Source organism: Thamnophis sirtalis, unplaced genomic scaffold, assembly GCF_051295495.1.
Source record: "Thamnophis sirtalis isolate CommonGarterSnake01/CBP01778 unplaced genomic scaffold, rThaSir2_p1.2 scaffold_5, whole genome shotgun sequence".
Lineage (NCBI taxonomy): Eukaryota > Metazoa > Chordata > Lepidosauria > Squamata > Natricidae > Thamnophis > Thamnophis sirtalis.
In genome coordinates this window covers 118164143-118183271 of record NW_028261385.1, presented here as the reverse complement: position 1 = coordinate 118183271, position 19129 = coordinate 118164143, and the positions used below count along the sequence as shown (strand labels likewise).

The following is a 19129-nucleotide window of genomic DNA, read 5'->3' as shown; positions in this document are numbered from 1 at the left end:
AAATACTATGGACAATGTTATAAAAAGCTACCATCATAGGAAAGAGAAAACTCTGAAGTTTGGAAATTAGGAAATTAGCTATCTTGTGCTGGAAGGCTTAAAGTGGTGACAGGCAATGGGACAAAAAAATTGAGGTTCCTGAACTAGGAATAGCTGCTTTTTTCTTGCATTCCCACTTTTCTTTACCTGTGTTTGTTTATAAAAAACAAAGGTGTCTTACCTCTGCTACTAGAATTATTCCATTTCTTATTCAAAAAGTGCCTAAAGCTATTTAAAAAAAATAAGCAGCCTTGCTCTCATTTCAGCATGTGAGTAACAGTTATGAAGTCTGTATAGCACCTTGTTTGGAGAATTATAAGGACTTTTCTTGTGTAGAGCCTAGGGCTTATTATGTAATTATGTCTCTTGGGTAGATTATATATTTCTTCTCATAATTATGTCTACCCAACAGACTGGAAGGACTCCAAGATTTCCGTTTTCTGGGATAAAAATGGTTTGGCTAAGTTTTGTTGCTTTTAAAATAAAAACAATCTTGAATTGTACAACTCAGCTGGAGGGTTGAATATGAAAGCCAACCAAGAGAGCAGCACTTATTTTTACAATTAAACATTTATATTAATATAGAAAATTTTAGTGCGGAGTTGGGTTTTTTCCTAACTTCAAACAGGATTTGTCGTAGAAGCATTAATTTACTCCTTGTAGATGATTTATGACACTCTTATTTTCCCTTTCAGAATAAAGCTAGATGGCTGTTTTGGAGCTGAATGCTATCAACATATTGCCTGAAATTTAAATTAAAAGATAAATTGCAGTGATGCAACAGAAATAACTTTACTCCATTGAAACAGAGCCATTGTGGCAAAGAATCCAGCCTTAATTCTTACTTACTTACTTTACACAGTGGGCAGAATCCTTTTAAAAATACATTATAATAAGTAGTTTAATCTTGTGACTTACTCAGAAATAAGTTCATTGTAGATTATTCTTAATATGTGTTATTAGATATTATAATATGGCATTAATATGTCTTGATATGCATTATAAATGCATGACTTGTCCTACTGTGTGTGTCTCTATGTGCGTAGGACAAGTTGTGCATTTATAAAACACACATACACACACACACACTCTAAAAATGTCACCCAAATCTAATGGGGCATGTGTATAAGATTGCTGTTCCTTTTTCATCAGTTACATAAAGTAATTTTCTTCTTAATCTGAGCAGAAGATCATTTTATATGGACCTGTTTATTTTGGTCAGAAAACAGAATCGGGTTTGGCTTCCCTGCATAACCCAATAGATCAGGGGTGTCAAACTCAAGGCCCAGGGGCTCGATTCGGCCCACGGGGTGCTTAGATCTGGCCCATGGGTCTGCCCTGGAAACAGCGAAGGACCAGCCCATGGTGCCTCTGCCAGTAAAAATGGAGCTTGAGTGGGCACTCTCTCTCCTGAGCTCCGTTTTCACTGGCAGAGGGTTGCAGGAGGCCGTTGCAGCCAAAAATGGAGCTCAGAAAGCCCATTTTCGCTGGCTGAATGCTAAGGCCACCACAGGTGCCCGCAACATGAGTGACATTGAGCTGGCCACACCCACCCTGGCCAAATCCACCCCACCCCCTCAAGGTCAAACACAACCCTTATGCGGTCCTCAATGCAAATTGGATGAAATTAATTTTAGGTTCCCTGTTTTAGTTTAGTCCCTAAACAGAAAAGTGTGGCTGGCTGGCTGGCTGGGAGGGAAGGAGGAAGGAAGTAAGGAAGGTCCCCTCCCCCACATTGATGGATCACAATGCAGTTGGGTGACAAGAACGGATTGCAAATTTTTCCAGGAGGCAATGGAAGTCAGGAGCAGAAATGATCAGCCAATTGGATCAACTATCAGGTCCCTCTCTAGAAATTCTTCTGGCAAATAAGAACACGATCCTTTGGAACATTTATTTATTGTTCTATATAAATAATTTACTAATCCAGTGTTCTTGCCTTGCTTTTTCTTACATTTGTATGATTTCCTTGCCATTACATGCAATTCCTCATTTGAGAAGCACAGGTAGAAATAGGTTTCTGTAATTAAGCAAACTGCCTATATCTTAGTCTTGCATCTTGAAGTTCTTCACTCTTGCAAAATCTAAAACAGCCAGCACCACAGGATTTTTAGTTGCACATTGCAATGCTGGACACATTTAAGTTTTAAAGAACTTACAACTGCAAAAAAAAAAAAAACCTTCACTATGTATAACAAATGGAATGAGGGGTATGCTATAATTGACCATAAAAACATTAGGGATTTCTGCAAAATGTGGAAAAGCTTTAATCCCATAGGTAACATAATAATCCTAATATAAAAATATTTAACATCCTAATATGCTGATGGGGCATTCTATGCTGGGGATGGCTGACAGACTAGAGCACGGGTGTCAAACTCGCAGTATCACGTTGCTGTCACGTGAGGATTTATGATGTTTTCTCATTCATGGAGTTGGGGTAGGTGTGGCCTGCATGTGACACATCCCACTGGCCGTCAGTTTGACACTCCTGGTAGAGCAAAGATCCTCACTCCTGTCTCCTGCTCTCTTGGTTTTTAATTTTTGTTTTACTTAATTTTTCCTAATTCTAATCATTTTGCATTAACTTTTTATCATTTCGTAAGTTGCTCAGACTCACTGCCATAAGGAAATGGGTGATATATAAATGTAATAATGAATAAAATAAACAAATACTGAAGACATAGAACTATGGAAATATTTCTAGCCATGTAAATCCCAAACAATGGGTGAAGCATCCTGCAGACAACTGAAATACCAAATGACTTATGATAATTTCCTATTTTCTAGAAGTGCAGACTACTCTGTCTCCTGCTGGCAAAATTGTGAGGACACCCTAAAGCTTTTTCAGATAAAACATTTGTATCTTCTGAGGTAAATCCTAATTGCTTACCCTATTATGAATCTATCACCTCCAAAGTTTCCTTAATAAAATATATCCTAAGTCTTGTCCTCATCACACTGTGCAGCTTTTTACATTTAGAAAATAGTAACTCAGCAAGCTTTCGTCTGTTCCTTTAACTGTTGATCTGAACCATGTGTTTAGCATGTGTATTATACAGGAACACATTATCCATGCAAAAAATAATCCTTCCCTCTAGCTTTGTGGGTGTCATTGTCATTCCTAATTTAATTGTGTTTTCCTCCTTGTCTGCCACTTTGCAGGCTTTTTAAAAGTTCTTTTAAAATTATCTGTCTATTTGAGAAAAAAATGTACATTCTTAACATTGCTTTACTATGGATTTATTCTGTTGTACAAGAAAGAGACAGATAAAACATAGAATGTAACTTTATAATATAAATTATATTAATGCATTTAATATTAATTAGCATTTTATTTAATAACATCTTTAAATTGAAGAGATTATAATTGCAAATAAAAGTTAGTATTTATGTTAGGCCCATTTGAATTGTTTTTGTTAATAACTCAAGGCAACAAACATAGCTAATACTCTTTCCACCTTTTATTTCCCCATAACAACAACTCTATGAGGAGAGTTGAACTGAGAGAGACTGGCCCAAAAGAGCAATAATCATTGTATCGATATAAGATATGTAACATAGTTAAATTAGGGTTCAGATTAAATTAATTAAATTAATCAAACTTCTATTATTTCATTAAAACTCTGCTAACTATATAATTCTACCTTTTCACTATTTGCTCTACTTAGTTTTATATAAATCATTATGTATAGGTAGTCCTTGACTTAATGATCACAATGAAGCCTGGAGTTTAGTCCTATGCATGACTGTGCTTGATTTAAAGACCATTTTTGCAATACTCATTAAGGAATCACATGATGATAAGTCAGAATGCAACTTATCCAATGCATGTTTTTTTCCTGAAAAAAGGCTAACAACAACAACAACTGGGAGCGGGGGGGGGGATCATGAAATACTGCAACCTGGCCATCGAAACTACCAATTAGGGATGAAACATGTAACAGTGATACCCATTGTCATTGGGGTACTTGGTACCATGTCCAAGAATTTTATAAGATACATCAACAAATTGCAGCTTCCTGCAATAACACCTATGGAACTGCAAAAAACTGCACTACTCGGAACATCATATATTTTAAGAAGGTATTTGGTTGATACCTAGGACGCTGGCAGCAACCCGTATCAACCATTAGCACCAGTCGATGGTCTTTGTGATGCATTTTTGAATGTTGACTGAGTTTCATGTTTAATGAATAAAGTATAATAATAATCACAAAATGCAATCATGTGACTCTACGTGGCTTGAATTGGTTGTAAATGGAAGCCAATTGCCAAATGCCTGAAATGCAATCTCATAGCTATGTAGCAGTCAAAACTTCAAGGATGGGTCTTAAGTAACTTTTTTTTTTAAAAAAATCTGATATAATTTCAAACAGCTAAGTGACAGGTCAGAGGTTGAGGACTCTCTATATGCATTTCAGGGGGAAATAAGTTATTTTGATTTATTTGGAAGGTCTCTTCTAATACCAATCTGTATTAATTGCCTACCTTAATTTTTCTGCATGAAAATGTTTGGTTCAATTCTATCTCTTAATATAAGCAACTGATACTCTGAAAATATATTATCTCACATAGAATAAACTGTAAACAATAGTTTTAATATTGAGTCAATGCAATTCAGAGGATATAGCTAATTACGGGCATCAGTACATTTATTATGGATTTTGATATTACATGATACAGGTAGTGGTCCCAAGAAAAAAGACAACACTTGTACAAATTGCACAGATCAGTACTTTTGCCATATATTGTGATCCTGTAGCAAGAGCATTATGCCTTCAAAATGGTCTTGCTTATTTATGTCCTCCTATCTTTTATAAATGATTTCCCAAATATTTCCCACTGGAATATGTCCTAATCTGGTCTGTCTTTAGTCCACAATATCATATGTTGCAATGGGACAGGAAGATTGCTGAGAAGCTACGTAAATTAGAATAATAGAATTGGAAGGGACCTTGGAGGATTTCTAGTCCAACCACTTGTTCAAGCAGGAAACCCTATACCATTTCAGAGAAATAGTTGTCCAAACTCTTCCTAAAAACCTTCAGTGTTGGAGCACCCACAACGTCTGGAAGCAAGTTGTACCACTAATTAATAGTCCTGTCAGGAAATTTCTCCATAGTTCTAGATTGATTCTCTCCTTGATTAGTTTCCATCCATTGTTTCTTGTCCTGCCCTCAGGTGCTTTAGAGAGTAGCTTGACTCCCTCTTCTTTGTGGCAACCCCTGAGATATCAGAACACTGCTATCATGTTACCCCTGGTCCTTCTTTTCATTAAACTAGACATACCCAATTCCAGCAACTGTTCTTTATATGTTTTAGCCTCCAGTCTCCTAAACACCTTTGTTGCTCTTCTCTGCACTCTTTCTAGAGTCTCTTTTTTACATCGTGATGACCAAAACTGGATGCAGTATTCTAAGTGTGGTCTTACCAAGGCATTATAAAGTGGTATCAACACTTTTACATATGATAGACATTTGAATTTGAACAATGTTTAATTAATTAAATTCCAGACAGTATATTAAAGGACTATTCAACAATTGCAAAAAAGTTTTGGGGTTAGTATCCAGGTGAGATGTTTGTTGAACTAGACATTCACCATCTTTGATGCTTATTACATTGTTATCTTTCTTAGTAAGGTATCACCTAAGAGAAGTGCTTGAAGTTGCAGAAAATTATAGTTAGCATTACTCATGCTTGATTACATTCGTTAATTGATTTATAGTAGTTTTACTATTGGTAATGCATTTTTAAAAAGTATTTAAAAATTAGTAATTTTTCATAAAAGTAGCACTAGCAGTCTTGTTGGAAACTATTGCTAATATTGCTGTACAGGTAATCCGCAGTTACTGACCATAATTCTGACTTGCAACGCAGTTGCTATAAACAACACAATTGTTTATCCAGGCTTACAATATCAATACTGACTGTGGTCATGAAACAAATCACCCACAGCCATTGAGCACAATGTTATGTGACTGCAACTTGTGACTACCTACCAGTTTCCTCATTGACTGCTGGCTGTGAAGGTCTCAAATGGTGGATTATGTGACCTCAGAATGATGTGTCCATCATAAATGTGTGCTGGTTGCCAAGCATCCGAATTGCAATCATGTGATTGTGGGGGATGTGCAATGGCCGCAAATTCAAGGACTAGTCGTCAATCTCTTTTTTTTCAGCATTGTCATAACTTGAACAATTGCTGAGCAAGCAGTTGGTAATCAAGGACTAGCTATTTTTTGCAGGATAGCTTAATTGATGATTCAGGAAATAAAATTAAAATATCTATGGAAAAATCATACTTCATTCAGGTACATGTGGGGAGAATCAAGGCCATTGAGAACTTGGTAGACCTTTGGTTCAATGAAGTCTTTTGCTAAAAGTGATTTCAAGTTGCAAGGTTGCAAATTAAAATGCAGCAAAATAAGTTTTTTTTATGAAGGAGCACAAAGAACAACCTGTTGTTTGCCAAAATACAATTAAAAACAAACTGAAGAGGCAAACTTCCTCATTCCCACACAAAAACCGAGTTACAATTAAATATGATGAATATTTGCAAATGGTTGGATTTCTGTCAGAAAGATGGTGTGGAAGGGAAGAAGGGCAACTCAAAGTTGATTAAGAATGTAACAATACTGGTTCCTAATTGGCAGTAATCCTTAATAGACGAATACCTGCACCAGTTAAGGATAAATGATAACATGTTGAACATCTGATTTGACACTTCTTAAATCTGATATATTACTATGGTGTTTAACAACTATCCAAAATAAAAATAAAAGCTAAAATGTTATTTTAACACATCCAGGGGAGAATAGAAAATAGCCTGGTTGAAATGAATCAGCTGCATTTGCTCAGCTCAGTTTACCATATGGGAAACCTCAGTACAGGTGTTGAGGCCAATGAATTCTAAGAGGGAAATATTAAATGTATCTTGCCATGTAGTAATGGATAAAAGAGATAAACCTGGAGTCTTACACACAGTAATTTTGAAGAAGACTCCCATTAAATTAATTTTGAACTGTCAGTGACTGATTTATTTACATGAACATAGAAACAGAAAAGATGAGAATCAACAGCAGAAAACTAAAAGTCGAAATGAGACTGAGAGGTCATATGAAAACTAACAGCTGTATTGAGGACAATCCACAGATGAGATTTTAAAAAGTCAAGATGGCAACCGTGACTATCCAATCAAAGCATTGTGCTTTTCTTACCTCTTTGCAATGTAATATGCAAATAGAAAAAGGGGGAAGAGTTTAATCATGCAGAGATAGCCTCCATGTTGATATTTTGACTCCAAAGCAGCCCCGCCCCCAGATGCCTCCAACTATAATAAGTGACAGATTTTTTTTTCTGAGGCCTCACTATTAGCCTGTGCTTTCTATGGATGCTTGACAGTCAGGACATAATCGTTGAAGAAAAGCTTTATATTATGAAAATCCTGCTTTTAAACAATCAATTGTATTGCTCTGATATAAATTGCTATAGAGACTGCAGTGATTTGTTCTATGCCTGGATAGCAATACAAGTGCCTTCCTTGTACCAATGCTATAGCGGGTGAAATAGTCCATACTTTGGTCCCTGCACCAGCTGCAGATTACATCTAAATTTTATTTGGTCTCACAATAATAAACAAAGCACTTTAATAGTATTTGTCATGCTAACCACCCTTTTATTTTATGATTTGCTGTTTCCAGGGCACAGACAGAAGCTTGATGACTCTAAACCTAGTTTGTTCTCAGAACGTCTCAGTGATTTAGGGCGCATTCCTCATTCCAGTATGAGAGTAGGGGTCCCGACTCAGAGCCCACGGCCCCCCTTGAACTCTGCACCAAGCCCTTTTAATCCACAAGGACAGAGTCAGATTACAGGTAAGAGACAGAGCCATGGGCTTGTACAGACCATGGTAATCACTGATTGTAGGTCTTCTGTTGCTTCAAACTGGAGAAGGATGTTGCCAAATAAAAGCATAAACAAATGTAAATTACCCAAGATAGTTTTTATTTTTGTAACATTGATTACTGGGACCTTTTAGATTATTCTTTCTGATTTGAAATAAAAATTAAAAGACATGATATTAAAATCTAAAAAAAAATGTTCATCCTTGGGATAATGTTCATATATTCATAAAATATATTTGACTACTCCAAATAGGGGTATATTTATTTAGGATGACTTGCATAGCATAGTAATTTCCCTCAAATATTACTTTAACACATATATCCAATGTACAGTGCCAAGAGTCACTTTGAATAGTAAGATAGGTAGCATATAAATTTAATAAGTAAATAAAATTATTCCAATGTCCAATTATAAACCACAATTATGAATCAGACAGCACTTAAAGTTATAGACATTTTATCAGTTTGCAAGCCAAAATGGATTTCATTGTTTAAAATATTATGTACAGAAGGAAGGAAATTCTAAAAAAATGATAGTTCATTAAAAAAGGAGATAAATTTAATAAGTAGTTGTTTAAAATTATAATAATAATAATTTCACTGTCTTCCATTTAATTATAAGCAGCTTATTGAATAGAGCCAAACTACATTATTTCCACTGTACAGCTTACTTATGAAAAATTGGTTTTAGAACTATCTAAAAGTTACCTTTTGTGTAACTTGTATCTGTTTGCAGATCTAATCAATTGAAGTTCTGAAAACATATTTTCTTTGAAGAATTTTGAAGGCTGTTTGGACCCCAGGCAATCAACTTTCACTGTAGCCTATTCATATATTATTTGTTGGGCACTCATTTAGAATGTCAGGGGTGGAATCTGCATTCCTGGTTTTCTCAACATTACATCACAACCCTACATCATGGCATTCTGTAGTGAGCACAAAAGTTTTAACTAGGGTTGCCATAACCTGGATGTCTGATTTTTAAAAATGTGTGTCTCTGTTTGTTTGTTTGTGTGTATGTATGTAGATAGATAGAGATAGAGATAGAGATTTATATGGTGCAGTTCCAATATTTCTACATTCTCCTGTAGTAAACAACTCAATAATAAATACTTTAAAATATAAAAATGGAAAAGGAGTTATTAAAAAGGATGTAAATTTATATCTTCTCAGGATAACATTTTCCACTGTGAAGGTGAGGTCACCTCATACACTACTCAACCACTGTTGAAATGAGGAGAAGTGCTTCTCCATCAGATTTTGATCTTCAAAGAATTCTAAGCCTTTGCAACACTAATGCCTTGAATTCTGATTAGAATTCAAAATGAAAAATGATATAGCCCTTGCAAGTATACAGTGTGATCTGTAAGTGTGTACACAACATCATTGGGGCATCTTTAAATCATGAACCTGATTCTTACAGGAGATCACCTCCCCATTTAAAGCAGATTGAAGTCCTTCTTGAATCTGTACATCTCTGGACCAAAAACATTCCACTGTCATCTAGAGTAAATTTCAGTTGTTGGATAAGGCCAACAACTCTTCTACTTCACTATTGTCACATAGTGACTAACCAGATGTAGGTATAGTTGTCCTCTTCCACTTTTGTGTCTTAGAAACTTTAGAGTATGCTCTAAAAGATAATTTACAGTCATCCAAACTGGTGATCATTAAAAGACCAGTTCTCCATATATTCATCAGTCCCCTTGTAAAACTCCCTAAATTGCTGAAGTATATCTGTTTATATACTGTTTATCTAATCAGAGGATATCTCTGAGGTTTAACAGTGAGAAAGGAAGAAAAAAACACCTCTATCCCTATTTTCTATACTATATTCATATACTTCTATCAAATCTTCCCTTACCTATTTTCACATAAACTTAAAAAAAAATATTCCAAGAAATTACTCTAGATCCTTAGCTGCTTTGGCAGTTCTTTTTCTGCACATTTTCCAGCAATTTCCACCCTAAGGACTCCAGACATGGAATATATCTTTTTAGCAGTCACAAACCAGGCTAATGTATCATGGAGCTTTTCATTTTAAGATTCCCTTCCTGACAAGCCAGCTTCTATACTACTAATGTATGTGTAAAGTTTGAATTTTTAGAATTCATATACATTATTTTCCACTTGTTTACATTAAATAATACTTTATTTGCAGCTTATCATTGACAATCTTGATCATACTATTGATTCATTTACAATCTTGGCCATTGGGGTAGATCATTTTTTAAGGAATCTCACCAATGTTGATTATTATTGAACCCACTTTACATATCACTTCAAGGTGAAAATTGCTCATTAATTCTTAGTCTTGTTTTCCTATCTTGTAAGCCAACTCATAAACCATGACAATACATATCTCCAAAGGTTTCGAAGAGGGATTTTGTAAAAGGTTTTATGAATTATTTAAATGCCAAAAGATGCAACTTTTAGTATACTAGTATACCTGTACATGCTTAGCTATGAATAAGTAGTTTATTCTTAGTCGGTTTTATTTTTTACAAGGCTTATTTAGTTAATAACACTATATTAAAAATGAGAACAAGTTTCTTGACTTCAAGTGATGATTGTTTTATTTCATCACAAAATTAATGCCTTACAAGTTTTGCAATGTACTAATACAGTATACTGTATCATGTTCATTTTTGTGTGGGTAGAAAATCTCCTGCTAGGCTGGGGTTAGCAGCATACTACATTTTATTTTATTCTAGATCTATAGCAGTACATTAAAATCTTGTAAACAATAGTTGTTTATCTGAATGGTATTAAAAACATAATCCTAGGAATCCACTATTAATTCAGAATAGCTGAACAGTAGCAGTAAATAAATCCCACCCAGATTAGATGACAGAGGTCATGCTACTTGGCAAAGAAGAGCAATTTGTATTGTAAAGAATTCTTATTCTCTGTTGAAATACTCATTGGCTTTCTGGGATAGTAATTATTTCCACTGTATTCCAAAGTTTTTATTTTAGTTCCAACTGTTTTTTGTGAGATTTTAAAATGTCCAGTGCTGAAAATTCAGTGGAAGATGCAATCAGATAGGAAGAACATGAGCAGACTGAATGCAATGCACTATTAGGCACTGAATGTGATTTACTTGTAAAAAAGAAAAGAAATAGTTCACTTTATAATATAATAGAAGTACTACTTTCAATAAAATTATCTGCAGTCAGGTTACAACATTCCACTGCGCCCAGGCTAGTTTTACAGTACTTCTCTGTAATGATAGGACGAATCGTACTAAAATCAAACCTTTCTTATCTTTATAATAAGTTCTCAACTGTTCAGTTTAGTAGAGGGGGGGAACTTCCTTTCTTATTAGTATAGGGATGATTCAGTGCAATTTTTAAAGGTAGTACAATGCTCAGGCAAGATATAAATGGAAAGTATATAATGAAACTATGGTTTACAACCATTTTCTGAAGATCTGGAGTTCCCTGAAAGTTTCCTCAATGGGAATATGTGTAAATTAGGTGATCTTTTCTGAATGACAACTTCACCCACTTCTACTGATCTTCTTCTACAAAGCTTTAGGTCACAGCTTAGTGGAATGAAGGAAATAGTAGTACTTGAATATTACATCCTCAGAACATACCTCAGAATCATCTGGATTTTGAAATGATTGTGCCAAATTTGCTAAAATGTTTATTTGAAAGTATACAGTTTTGAAAACTACTTTTCCAAGCTAATTAATCTAAATTATCAAAATGCATTTTTAGCACAATGCCTCCCTAGGGGCTGCCCTTGAAGAGCATCCGGCGACTTCAGCTAGTCCAGAACGCAGCCGCGCGAGTGATTGTGGGTGCACCTCGGTTCACCCACATAACACCTATCCTCCGCGAGCTGCGCTGGCTACCTGTCGATCTCCGAGTGCGCTTCAAGGTGCTACTTATCACTCATAAAGCCCTTCATGGTAGTGGGTCTGCGTACTTGAGAGACCACCTCCTGCCAATTACCTCCCTGCGACCAATTAGATCACATAGATTAGGCCTCCTCCGAGTTCCATCTGCCAGTCAGTGCCGACTGGCAACTACGCGGAGGAGAGCCTTTTCAGTAGTAGCTCCGACCCTTTGGAACGATCTCCCCGTGGAGATTCGTACCCTCACCACCGTCCAGACCTTCCGCACAGCCCTTAAGACCTGGCTAGCCCATCAGGCCTGGGGACAAAGATAACTGTCCCCACCCGAATGATGAATGAATGTTGCTTACTATTTTACTTCTTTGTATTGTTGTGTCTATTGTCTGTATACCCCCCCCTTATTTTGTGTAAGCCGCCCTGAGTCCCCTCAGGGAAAAGGGTGGCCTATAAGCATTAATAAATACCAAATACCAAATTTTCCTTCCATTTAATCATCAGATTCTTGCAGAGTGCCTGGACAAATCTCTTGCAGTTTTCCTGGCAAAGCTTTTCAGAAGTGGTTTGCTATTGCTTTCTTTTTAGGGTTGAGAAAAAGTGACTACTCCAAGGTCACCCAGTGGCTTTTGCTTAAGGCAGGACTAGAACCCTGGGTCTCCCAAGTTTCTAAACTGACATTAAAGTTCCACAATTAACCCTGAGTAAGATCATTCACAATCTTATGCTGTGAATGAAGACCGGGTGTTTGCAAGATATCTTAAAACTTGGAAGAAGGCCGACTGAAAACAAAGAGACTTAATTCTATGTATAGTACTGCTAAAATTATGATGCATGTTATTACACAACAGATATACCTGCATATTTATATTTGACATACCTTCAGAACTTGAATGCAGCCCAGCAGACAACTATTGTGGCTTGAAAAGTGCCTGGCAAATCCCAAATTTTTGCATTCTCAGACAGGAAGCAAACCAAGAGGCTTTTTCAAAATCCTAGTAGTTAACCAATCACCGCTAATGAGTCACAGGTTGATCTTGTTGTGAAATGCATTGTTGGCATGTTAGGAAATTTGGTCATTGATTCATTATAAGCATAAGTATAGGTATTATTTAATCCCAAATCAAACTGCATATTTTTATCAGAGAAGTAGATGTTGATCCAAGTATTGCATTTAATTTTCTTTTCAGGATTTATATATTATGTTCTCTGAGAATACTGTATACATTTTTTTATTTTCTATATAAGAAATATACTCTAGTGCAGGCGTGTCAAAGTTGCATCATCATGGCGGCATCACATGACATATCAGGACTCCCTTTACTACACCGGTGGGGGCCGGGGCCAGCAGGTGATGGATCCGGCCCGCAGGCCCCGAGTTTGACACCCCTGCTCTAGTGGTTGCTGACTGCCTCTTTCTTGCATTCATGTATGTGCGCACACATATAATTTATTTATATCTCTTGATTTAGATCTAAGGCATAATAAGAAAATGCAAAATATTCAACTTGAGCATAAATTACCAGAATTAACTAAATACATAATAAATTGATATTCGGATATAAAACATTTTAAAAGATATTTTTTTCTTAAGAAAACATAGAGCCAAATAAAATTTAAAACATGTATAAAAGATTTGTCAGTTCAAAATATTGTGTTTGCTGCATTCCCTCCCCAATAACTGTAAGTTTCTATACTAACATAGTTAAACAGATAATTGTTGCAATATTTCAGAATCTGCTTTTAATCTGATACCTTTCTAAAATATAATTGCAAATTTTTGAGATAGGATAAAGTTAAAAATTTAATAGTGTAAAATTTTGGTCAATGGAAATGATGCAGTCTCAGTGAAGAAGTTGTAGACAATATAATTGAAAGTTTATTGTCATTGTGGTAATAATCTGATTGTATTAACTTTTTAAATTTGGATTAGAACAAGTTTGGCTTTTGGGGGGGGGGTGAGTTGATCTTTAAATTTGTTTTCAGCAAAGTCTGCTGATGGATTTGTTTTCTCTTGTCAGGCTCCTTGAGGTGGAAACTATGCTTATTATCAATTCAAATTATTTCATGGTCTTAGAAGTCCATTTTTAACATGCAGTCATAAGTGATTACATTATCCTGGTTTCAAGAATAGCATCATGTCATGCAAATATACTTCAGCAATGTATACTCTTTATTGTATTTCTATGGTATCTGCTATTTCGTAATATATATTTATACTGAACACTTAGCTTGTCAGTCAGCACATGGAAAATATGCAGATTAGAAAAAATATGTCATTGTACATGTAATAATTTTATATTTAGAAAAATGTCTGAGAGAAATAACATACGAACAAACATAATTATGGATCCAATAGGTGTCATTATGAATTTGCAATATGTTTGCTAAAAGTAGCATATAAATATATACTTGTTGTTGGTTTATTCTATTAATAGATATAATTATTTTCTGGAATATATACAGGATCTTCATATTGCTTAGTTAATACCCACAGAGTAGAAAGAATAAAAAGGACATCAAATCTATTAAATACGCATTTTTGAATCAGTCCAAGTTTATGAGTACTTAATAGACTTGATTTTTATCATATTCAAGATTGTTGATTGTTAGATAACTGTGTGATTGATATGCTAAGTAAACCACTGCTCTATTTTGCTGACCTAGGAACAATAGCAATAGCAATAGCAGTGACTTATATACCGCTTCATAGGCCTTTCAGGCCTCTCTAAGCGGTTTACAGAGAGTCAGCATATTGCCCCCAACAATCTGGGTCCTCATTTTACCCACCTCGGAAGGATGGAAGGCTGAGTCAACCCTGAGCCGGTGAGATTTGAACCGCTGACCTGCTGATCTAGCAGTAGCCTGCAGTGCTGCATTTAACCACTGCGCCACCTTGGCTCTGTGCAAATCCTTAACAGTGTCACCTCTGCAGGTTCCTGTTCAAAAAGGTGCTTTTCCTATGGATATCTATGACACTCCCTCTGCTGTCCAATCTAGATCTTAGTTTTATAGGCTAAGTAAGCTCCTTCCCCCGGTTCTGCCTGACTTTTTGGGCACGCCTATAATTTTTAACCTCTTTCCCAAAGCTCAACTTCTTAATGGGTTTTAACATTTTGTATTTAGGTATTATAGTCAGTAGCTGTCCTTTCCTGCTGCAAGGTAGAGATGCTCCTTATAACGTTTTAGATGTGAGAATGGCTAGAGAAGGAAGAACCATGCTATGGCATCTGGAAAAGGAACGAAATTTTATAACAGTACTTTAAAATGGAAATAAAATTTTCATTTAACTATTTTCCATTGTAACACTGGGGTTCAGTAAAAGCTGCTCTTATTTTTTTATATTTAAGTTGAATGGTCTACTAGTGAGGTTTTTATAAAGAAATAACCTTTGTAAATTATGATTTTGTCATATCAACTATCCATAGGAAATATATGAAGCCTCCTTCTTTTAATTTCTCCACTTCGTCACTGGTGGCATTTTCTTTCTGTGCTGCATTTTGCAATATAATGTGCTTTATATCTGCTTCTGTTATTGGGCCTATCTGTACTTCTTCATTATCACTAAAGCATGTTTAGCTATGGATGGGGAGATTTTATGTGCTTTCAGGAAAATTGTTTGACTTTGGGTTGATTGGAAGACTTTTACATGTTTACCTAATTCCTTTCCCCCCTTCCTTCCTTCCTTCCATCCATCCATCCACCCACCCATCCATCCATCCATCCATCCATCCATCTATCCATCCATCTCGCTTAGAGATCTTGCTTAGAGATTAAAGTGCAACTTTTTCTGTTAATTAACTGAAAGAGAGAGATGTAGATGACATGGATTTGTCCATTTTGTATTTAATTCTAATATGAATATTATTTATTCTAATTCTAAAGAGTTATAGGTAATCTTGAATCTTTGCATGCAAAAGGTTTTTTCAGTTTTACTTGCCATAATATTCCAGAAAGTTTAACTCACAATCATATTTCATTGTTCATAACAGACTTTAAAAAATAGCTTTCTTTGCTATTGACATCTGGGAAGCACAGTTCAATGTAAGAAATAGGTAAAAATGCTATGTTTATAACTGGGATTAAGAGTTTTACATTAAGAAACTGAGATAAGAATAATTAAATCTTAGGTTTGACTTGAAACTATTTCATCTTCCAAATTTCAGGCCAGCTCAGGAGATGTTTATCACTGCAATGCCTAGATTTCCGAAGCAATTGCTTTTGCTTTTTCCTAGACCTCCATTGCTATCACTGCCCCTCTTCCTTCTTCTGAATCACTCATACATAATGTATGAGCATAATGAAATAAGAGAGAGTGTGGCAGGCCAAAGATCCTAAAAGGGATATAACTGCAGGCCTGACATATAATTGTTTGTATAATTCAGTCTAAATATGCACCTTGGTAGCTGAAAGCATTGTTTCTTGCCTTACCTGTTGTAGCTTGTATCATTGTTTTCTTTCTAAGATCTTTTAAATGTTTAAATATACACTTAAAACCTCTGCCATCTTTTTTCATAATTGGTTTTTGTACCTTATCTTTTCTTTTGCTAGCCCAGAGCTCTACTTTAATTCAGCTAAATACAAATACCATAAGCTTATAATGTAGTTTTTCTTGGAAAGGTGCATATAATAAGTCCTATATATATATACAGGGAGGTTTCAGAAATAATCAAACATCATCTCTAAAGCTGGACATAGTTTTGGAGCTCCACACAAGTTTTTAGCTAGACCTGAGCTTGGCAACCTTTACTAGAATCTTGATTTAGAAAAGGTTTGGATTTTAAGCTCTTGTCTGTCTATCTTATTGTATTTGTTATTAGCATCTGTATGCTACCTACTCTGCTTTGGAATTGGAAAAAAAATCAGATTGCATCTTTCTTTAGATATCTATTCTAACGTATTGCTAATAATCAGGTTGCTTTTCTTAAGCAACCCCAGGTCTCAGACAAATTCAATCTGAAATCTTTTATAATGCGCGCTAAGAAATGAATTATAGTATTGATATATTTTACTATATTTAATTAGCAGCTCCTTAGCATTGAAGTAAAATTAGGACATTCATCCGAAAAATTGCAAACAAAATAATTTTCTTGCATTTAGGAAATGCCTCCTTTATTTTCAGAGTAATGCTTTTAGGTTCCTAAACAATGCTTTCTGAAAAACATACTCATAATGTATGTTGCAGAATGAAGAACAATCCTTTCCAAAGTATAATAAATCTACCTACCTATTAAAATTCTTCAAGCAAATCATGTCTGAATAGTGGAAGGGAAAAAGCTGAATCTACGAGATGTTAGATAGAGAGGGGGAGAAAAATGATTTTCCTATGATTATATAAATTTCCCAAATAGTAGAAAAAAATTTTTTGCCAGCTAATTATTATAAATTGATCTCTATTTGCAAAACAGTGGTAAAATTACATTAACATACAGTTATTCTATAAATAGAAATGCTCCAGGAATTATAATGGTTTGCTGCTCAAATATCCCCCCAGAAGGATCAGAAAGCAATTTCTCTTGCATAGATGAACAAATTCTTGTTTTCAGTCCTACATTGCTTGATACTGTTAATAAGGAACTTCTTTTCCAGCCTATTTCTCCAGTCAGGAAATGAAAGTTGGGTATTATTTGGTTCAGATCAAATTATTCTGTGAAGTGGGATTGAGAAACAAAGTAACTGTCAGGAACCAACAAGCAACGTATCATTTTTAATATGAATTGGCAAGTAATTGTACTAACCTCCTGATGTGCCTCATCCTGTGCAAATACTAAAAGAATGTATAAGATTTTTCTCACTGTATCACTTTCACATGACACACATAGCACTTGGATAAAAGTTTCCAAACATGGTTTCTAGCATCTTTTGGTAAGTCCAGAAAAGGCTTCAGTCTAAATTTACCAAGCTTTGGGTTCTGAACATGATTATATAATCTAGATTAGTGGTTCTTAAATTATTTGATGCAATTACTCCTTTAGTTTACTTTAGTTAGTTTAGTTTATTGGTTTTGTATGCCGCCCACTCCCGAAGGACTCCGGGCGGCTTACAATAAAAAGGGAAGGGGGATAAATAAGACAATAGAAAATTTAAAATACAACAACATTCACAATTAAAGTGGGGCTGGATACTTCAACAGCCCCAGGCCTGCCAGAACAGCCAGAACTTAGTAGCTTTACGGAAGGCTGGGAGGGTAGTAAGGGTCCGTATCTCAACGGGGAGGTCGTTCCAGAGGGCTGGAGCTGCAACAGAGAAGGCCCTCCCCCGGGGGTCGCCAGCCGGCATTGGCTGGCAGATGGAATCCAGAGAAGGCCAAGTCTGTGCGATCAAATCGGTCTTTGGGAGGTAATTGGCAGGAGGCGGTCTCTCAGGTACCCAGGTCCGATGCCATGCAGGGCTTTAAAAGTAACGACTAGCACCTTGAAGTGTGTCCGGAGACCAATGGGCAGCCAGTGCAGCTCGCGGATGATAGGTGTAATGTGGGTGTACCTAGGTGCACCCACAATCGCCCGCACGGCTGCAATCTGGACTAACTGAAGTCTTTGAACGCTCTTCAAGGGCAGCCCCATGTAGATCGTGTTACAGTAATCCAGTCTTGAGGTGACGAGGGCATGAATGACTATCCTTTTCCCAGTCTCAGATAATGTAATAACTCCCCCAATATATTCTTGTTTTACATAAGCATCTATCTCCAATTATATTCTCAAATTATAAACAAGCAAGTACAAATTGTTCCATTAGCCCAGGATATATCCAAGTTGCCCCTAGTTTAGGAACCATTGAGTCTAGATAGATCAAATGGTTCTATTGGATAAATTAACTTCTTATATTTTTTGTATAGGAATACTACTTTTTTTACTTTACAAATGCATTCAAATCTGGCAAATGGGCATACCTCTGATTTCCTGCTTATTCCTAAAGTTGGCATTTCTCTTTTGAAATTAGTTTAATTTCCCATCCCTTCCAAACCACATACATACAGAAGGAAATAGGAAATATGACATCTTCACTAACACACTGTAAAGTTAGTAGCAGGAACTAGCAATGTAATAAGGGCTAGAATCATTGAATCAGAGAGTTGGAACAGCCCCCAAACACCTGATAGTTGGCTAACATCTGTTCTAAATCCCCCCAGTAATGGAGAACCCAATACCTTCTCTCTAGGTATTGGTTCCACTGTCACATTGCTCCTATAATTAGGAAGTTATTTCAATAGGGTCTGATTTTCTGTTGCTTACATCCCTAATTCTGTGGTTTCCATAGTGGGGTTATAGAGAAGAGGTCTTCTCCCTGCAAAGTTATATATAAATGTCTAGCATAACATAAGTTT

The 19129-nt window shown here is 35.8% G+C and overlaps 1 protein-coding gene across 4 annotated transcripts in view; it reads left to right on the top strand.

The window, feature by feature from the left end:
• RUNX2 (RUNX family transcription factor 2) overlaps positions 1 to 19129 on the top strand; it is a 161764-nt gene that overhangs the window by 50838 nt on the left and 91797 nt on the right. For 2 of the 4 annotated variants that reach the window (XM_014062584.2, XM_087716744.1), the window contains exon 4: positions 7743 to 7916. The exons of the other annotated variants lie outside the window; for them this stretch is intronic. In XM_014062584.2, the coding sequence (XP_013918059.2) occupies positions 7743 to 7916 (174 nt within the window). The remainder of the gene's footprint in view (positions 1 to 7742; positions 7917 to 19129) is intronic. 4 annotated transcript variants of the gene reach the window in all.